Here is a 6,996-nt window from a genome sequence, read left to right as displayed (position 1 = left end):
CCAGTGGACGGCTTTCCTAGCCGTAACAAACGCTTTTAGGGTGAAAAAGCAGTCATGTGCAAGAATCGTTTAACCTGCATGCTACTATTTACATCTCAAACGCTATTTACACACCAGGACCAGGGCGAGCGTCTCTCTCGCAGGGGAGAGAAGGCGGCTCCCAGCACAGAGCACGCTTCAGCGAGCATCTCCACAGCTTCAAACTCTAAGGGGCACAATTCAAATGATGGATTTTGAAGATAACCTACTGCTACTGAAATGGACACACAGAGACAAATCGAACACCTGTCCATTAGGCTATTAATAAAAAATAATAAAAATAAAAAAAGACCAAACCAAAAAACAGAGAGAGAGAGATCAAACAACAGAAAGGCCTGTGAACATGGAGAGTATTTTGAAAGCAGAGGGGAGCAAGGACTGTGATACCCTTTGGCAGGGCTCAGTGGGGAATTTGGAAATTGCCTTAAAGCCAGGGCTACTGCTGCACCTACCAGACCTCTCGGTAACAACGCCACCAATCCCATACAAATCGCCCAGCAAGCTGTTGCACACTCCATGAGGGCCGCAAGCCTGACAACAAATTTCCAAACAACTACTGCACGCTAAAGATAATTAGACCGACCTCTGAACTCACATCTACGCCACCATGACACCAGGCAGGCCAGAAATTGCCAAGTAGTCACCACCGCCTACCCCATCTTATTGCTTTAGAAAATGAGCCCACGTAGCTAACAGTTGTGCTCTAGTTGCAGCTCACCTGAAGTTTTCACAAAGTTTTCTGGAAGAAAGCTTGCTTGCATTTGGCAGGCTCTGATAGTAAGAGATTGATTTCCGGGGCCTCCCACAAGCTTTCGCAAACGGGACAACTAAGCTGCTGAGTAGCTGCTGATGGGGCATTTCTAGGACGTCTTACCCAAACTGTAGACAAAAAAAATGTGGGATTCAAATGTGCAATATAGACAGCTAATCCTGAACATTCCATATGCAGCCATAAAACAACTGCAAAAATGAGGAAAATAAGAGTGTCTCTTGGGAGCAGGGAAGGGGGGAAGATCGGCATCTGCAGCAATAAAGACAAGCTCTCAAAAAATAAGTTACTTAGTGGTTTTTATAAGAACAGTCAGTCATTCTGGGACTCAGCAGAAGTGTTGCACCTTTGTGCGTACACGTGCAAGTAGCGAGAACGAGATTTGCTCACCTCTGAGCATTTACCTTCCTATCAGTCTGACACTGCCAACAGCACGTCCAGCAGACTGGAACTCAGAGAACAGCATGACAAGACAGAAGGCCAATACAGTACAACTGCAGAAATTCAAGTAGAAGAATGAAGTTGTCTTCAGAAGCCCCCAGCAGCAACAGCAGTTTTCAAGATCAGTGGCAAAAAGGAACGTTTCTGTAGTGTAGGCTTTTTTTCCTTCTCTCCAAACCAAAGCGCTGGATCTCAATCAAGGCTCCTGGGTGGAGGGGTAACTTCCTCAACCACGCTTCCCCAATTTCTCCCCGCACCATTTTGTCTCACTGCAGCAACACTGGTGCTGATGGTCTGTCTGTCCTGCTGCTATCAGGCAAAACGGTGTGTCCCTTTGGGGGGAAACAAACACCAGTAATTCCTCAAGTTGAGGAGTGGCTAAGAAAAACATAACACTGTGGTGAGGTGGAACCAACTTTATTAAGGATAGTGAATTATAATTGCTTTCAAAGGTTTTAAAAAAAAATAAATTACTCTGAGTCATGGCTGGCCTTTAACAGCAGATACCAAAGGATATGGAGGCTGCCTGATTCAGAGCCAGTCAGTGGGAGTTAACCAGAAAAGGATGAGGTAATGCTCAAAGACAGGACAACAGCACTGTCTGAGGCATCTGAGAAGCGCCGGTGTGCCTACCACCAGGCTTCAGAGGGGCAAGGGGGGGAACAAAAAACCACGGCCAACTAAAGCACAAGAAAGGCAAAATGTGCAAGGGTACATATACTCACATGTTTAAGAGTCACAGGACCAGAAAGGACCTTAATAGGTCATCAGTCCAGCCTTCTATCCGTCCCCCAGAACAGGGAAGCTTTGAAAACAATGCGCTCATCTCTTCTACTCCGCATACTTCATTTCAGGAAACTCATCTCAGAAAGATGCTAAGCTCTTACAAATAGGTGCTATCCACCCTTTGCCACTGCCTGACCAAAGCAGGAGCCGAGAGCTCGCAGCTTTCAGGACTGGTTCTGCAGATACTGAGAAGGGTCATACAACAAGCTAAATTTATACAAAGTGCAATAAAACTACCCAAGCCATGGTAAGGTTTGTAAGTTCACTATTATTAGTGAAGAAGAACAAATCAAAAACTCTAAGCTGGATGGAGTCTGACCTAATTCTTCTTTCACTTATTTGTGCTTTATTCCAAATTCTGCTCTCTTTTGTCCAATTCAGAAGAGTCTGTCTTGGCTGATCCTAATATGCACTTCATTTTAAAACTTTTATTCCATTGCTTCAAGAAAGCTTTTTGTTGCATTTAGAACAACAAAGGGAGACACATCTCCATAGCAAGGATTTGTCCACTGGAGGTAAGCATTTACTCTGGCAAAAGCTGTTCTCTCCAACTTCCAAGAGAATGGGATATGATCTTTCCATAATCACATGCATTTACCAATAAATAAGTTTGGATTAGACTGTATTAAAACATATGCACAGATTTAAAGCACTGGAGTGTCACAGATTCTTACTCCACAGCTCATGCAAGTAAAAAGAATTAAAGAAAAAAAAAAAAAGAAAAAAGAAAGACCAAAGCCTCAGCTAGGAACAGACCAAGGAATTATCTTAAAAGACGTTTTGCACAAGAATATCAAAGCACTAATATTAGTGAGATCCCTAATACATTAGGTTACACTAAACTCCAGAGAAACAAAAGATTTAGCCATATCAGACACATATGTTTTGATCTTTTTTAAGTTAATATATAATTCATTCTTTGAATAATATTATTCACTTGGACCCAACATCCACACTGCTTTCATACATTTATACAGTTATATCCCATCCTTGCCTTAAGAGACTGAAGTCCTAAGGTATGGCAGCAACCAAAGGCTCTACAACCCTTGTTTGTCAAATACAAAACCCCATTCCCTTCATACAAGGGTGGAGAAGGAAGAAAGATGTTGATAAAATTAGGCAATTCTCCCTATGAGCTTGCTGATTCCAACCTCAAAGTACAATAAGGAGATGGTTGGAAGCTTGCATAAAAAAAAAATTTTCCCTTGTTTTAAAAACAATTTCTTTTACTGTACAATAGATGCATAGAAAGTTGCTTCCTGCTTGATGGGTTTAGGCCTGTAGCTATGTTTAGCTGTGAAAACAAGAAGATTGTTCCTTTATGGAGTGGTGAGGAGAGAGACCATCTCAGGAATATTTGGCAGCTATCAAAGAGCTCATGACACGAAGAATAAACAGCATATCCACAGACTACAATGATGCAACTCTGTCCCACTGAATACACCAATTTTAAAAAGTGTCCACTTGTTACTCAGGATCAAGAATACAGTAGAGATTCACGGCTCAACAGCTTTCAAACTGGTGGTTTAAGAGAAAAAAAAAAAAGTTGTCAGTGAGCAGCAGGTTTTAAATAGCCCACTCTTCTCTCCCCCACCCCAAAGAAACACGAGTTCACTGCAGTATCAGGAACTTGGATTTGAGACTACTTGGGAGAGAAGGCTTCCCTGTCACCCATGTCCATGCAGCTTGGTGTCGGAGCGACACACTGGAGGTTTCAGAGGGTTTCGGTTGTCCAGTGTCTTGTTGTGGTTACTTCAGCAGTTTTACCAGCTGGCTCTGACAGCCTCAATGTCACTAACCAAATTCTGGGCTAAGCATATCCCAAATATCTGGAAGAGACAACAGTTTATTCATTTGGAGCATTGGACAACTCTTTTCACACAGGCAAACTCCTTAGGTTATACAGAACTTTGGTATGAGAACAAGCAACACAAAGTTAGAAATCAAATTAACAGTAAGTGTTGGAAGAAGGAAGAGTATCGAAAAACTCCTGTAACCCCAGTATTTTTATAGTGCCACTGGGTTCCAGGAAATGGAAAAGTTTAGACTTGCTTCACAAATGCAACTGTAAAGGTTTTTCTCTGCTCATCTAAGCACCATCAACAACATCAGGTGTCTACCAGCTTAAAAATCTCTACCTAATCTTTGTCTAACACAGAATGTTAGTTTTGACCCACAGACAGTTGAAAAGAAAAAAACACATTCCTACAGATAAAAACTAAATACTCCTTAAAACAAAGCAAGCCTCATACATTTAGATCCCCTCACTAAAACCTACAGACGTTATATTTCTCAGTGCAAGTGACGCTGTATTTCCAGTTCTCCCCTCACATATTCTATTTATCTGCTGTTGTTCTGTGTAACACGTTACAAGGAATATGATGTTTACCTGCAGTAATGCTATCCCAATGAATATACCAGCAACTATGGTAAGATTGTCCTGCAACCATTTCTCAAACTGAGGGACACAGCCTTTAGTGTAGATAACAATCTGCTGATCCACCTCCTGCCAAGGAGAAGAGGAAAGAAAACAGAGATAATTACATTCAACTACCCCATCAGTAGAATAACCTGCTCTTGCAAGAGCGATTCAGATCCTTAAGATACCACGTTACCAAAAAAAAAAAGAAAAAAAAGAAAAAAAAAAAAGCTTACTGGTTTTTGCCTTGCGTCGTAGCCACACTGAGTATTAATAACATCTTCCTGGGGGGGGGAGAGAAAGAAAGACAGGAGAGAGGCAATCAGTGAAATGTCTCCCAAACACCCTCTCCCAGCTCCCCAGAGTTGGTCCTGTATGTAGTAAGACAATCGTCCTAGCCTTGGTTACCATATTGCTTTTTAAAAATCCCTTCCTTTTCTATTCAGTGCTATTAATATTTTGAAACAAACAAAAGCACACTGTCAAAAAAATATTTTCAGCTCTCAGGGCAGCAAGCTGGGAAAACTGGCCCTCCACCTATGTGAACTCCATGCTCCAGATGCAAGCATTCAAGAAGTCGAAGTAAAGGGATTAGGGAACATCTATCTTAAGCAAAAGTCCCTTCTGCTGAAAGGTTTTGTCTGTACTGAAAAATATGCCAAGACTACTGTTAACCTTTTCAGAGTTCAGTCTGTGCAGTGTGAAGAGGTAAGAAGGGGCAATTCTGTTGCAGAAGCTGCAAGTTCTTACCAAGGATGTCTGTAGAAATACATACAGTACATAGTTCCTTTCCAAAAAACAGGGAGGAAAAAGAAGAGATGGGGTACTGTGTTCTTACTGCCTATCCTTTCTTACAGGAGCTCAATACCAATGGGAAAGGAGAGGGTTTTTTTCCTGCTGCCTCTGCTTTAGTACTCCCAAAGCACAGCTAATAAAACAGGCTATGGCAGACTTTTCCTAGCGAACAAGTGCTACCCACCAGAAGCTGAAGCTACATTTAGTCTGTTACAGAGTTATTTCAGGGCAATAAAATGAAGCAACTACTTTTGGTGTCAGCCACAATGACAGCAAAATATTAAGTTACTGGCTCATATACCAACAGGGAGCAGAAGAAGGAACTACTCAGGGAAGTGAGAAAATCAGCCAATCTTAGCTAGGTGTACTGAACACCACAATGTAATCAAATTGTGGGAAGTGAGAAAGGCAGCCAGCAGAGAAATAGATTTTTAAAAGCAGCCATACAGCTGTTAAAGCTCCTCTAAGTGTTTCCTCACTTTGCACAAAGTGCATCAACGGGTCACATCCTGTCAGTTGCCCAAGCTGAATTCCCTCAATGGACCTTCAAGATTTGAGCAATTTGTATCTTTTAACAAGATGAATGCTTCTGTTCCAGGATATAAAATACAACAGTGCCACGCATTTCAGGGCTGTAAAAGTAGATAAGATTCCAACAGAGAGATTTTACGCTTTCTTCTCTGTATCGAATGCCTGCTTGCTTTATCATCAGTGTCTTCTGCCTTAAGCCTTGGAATTTGTTAACCAAAAAAAGTGTGAAGAATGAAATGGAAATAAATCAACGTTTCCAGGCCTTGCCTGTACAGGAGACTTATTTTGGCCTACCTTAAACTTACCACTTCCTGATTCAAGCTAAACTAAAAGCTAGACTAAAACTAAGTCCTGTTCAATAAAGCATCCACGTAACTTTCTGCGTCAGTCCAACACTGCATCCTAATTCCAGAAGGGACAAATTTGCATTCCCACAGTATAAACATGTGCAACTGAACCAGTCACAGCTTAGTTACAATTATATCCATTGTATGCATGACTTCTAAAATTTTTAGAAATATTATTACTTTTAGTTTTTATTTTAAAGGCAATTAAGCATGTTGCTTCCCTATAATGAATGAGACTTATCTTTAAATTTCTGGTTGCTGCATCACCCCCTAAAAAACTGCATAACCACATACACAGAAAGAGAGAGAGAGATAACTTTAGCATGGATTATGTATTTATAGGATTACCTTGTACTGCTGACACTGGTTTGGTTTTATAACAACTATATTTTTAAAACTGGGTTGTGATGACCTCTCTGTGCGGGTGGGTGGGCAGATAGGCAAACAGTAGGGGGAATCCTAAGCATCATGTAACACTTGAGTCTAACCTACATTTTGTTCTATTTCATTAAAACATTTTCAGCAATGCTTGTTTGTGAGAAAGACTCAAACCACTGTGAAGACACGTTCACTGCAAAGGAACCAGAATGCAGCTTGTGCAAGTGGCAGTGCCTTATTGGAAGATGGGGGAGCAGCAGTAGGGACTGGACGCCAGGAGCAGCGACTGCATTGCATTAGCAAGGCAAGAAGCACCTGAGGTGCCTGTTGGCAACTTGCCTAACTTTAGTCAGTGCTACAGACTCATATATTCAAGGAACTCCAGGGGGGGAAAAAGCCACAGCTGAAATACTAGATAATACAATCACTCACAGGCTGCTGCTTTTAAGCTATATGAAAGTCAAATATATGCAGTGTTAGCCACATAACTG

The 6,996-nt window shown here is 41.5% G+C and overlaps 1 protein-coding gene across 5 annotated transcripts in view; it reads right to left on the bottom strand.

Moving 5' to 3' along the window:
* Positions 1–6: 6 nt before the first annotated feature.
* Positions 7–6,996, bottom strand: part of TSPAN5 (tetraspanin 5) — a 93,241-nt gene continuing 86,251 nt past the window's right edge. For 4 of the 5 annotated variants that reach the window (XM_035890341.1, XM_035890342.1, XM_009634771.2 and 1 more), the window contains 3 exons: positions 4,691–4,738; positions 4,425–4,541; positions 1,651–3,864 (listed from right to left, as the gene is read on the bottom strand). In XM_035890341.1, coding sequence (XP_035746234.1) covers positions 3,799–3,864; positions 4,425–4,541; positions 4,691–4,738 — 231 coding nt within the window. In that variant the 3' untranslated portion in view covers positions 1,651–3,798. Of the gene's footprint in view, positions 1,582–1,650; positions 3,865–4,424; positions 4,542–4,690; positions 4,739–6,996 lie in introns of those variants that run through there. The other variant, XR_004841458.1, reaches the window with a different exon arrangement.

This window comes from Egretta garzetta, unplaced genomic scaffold (assembly GCF_000687185.1).
Source record: "Egretta garzetta isolate BGI_Z169 unplaced genomic scaffold, ASM68718v1 scaffold72, whole genome shotgun sequence".
Taxonomy (NCBI): domain Eukaryota; kingdom Metazoa; phylum Chordata; class Aves; order Pelecaniformes; family Ardeidae; genus Egretta; species Egretta garzetta.
The sequence above is the reverse complement of the archived record's forward strand: the minus strand, read 5'-3'. Positions and strand labels throughout refer to the sequence as shown.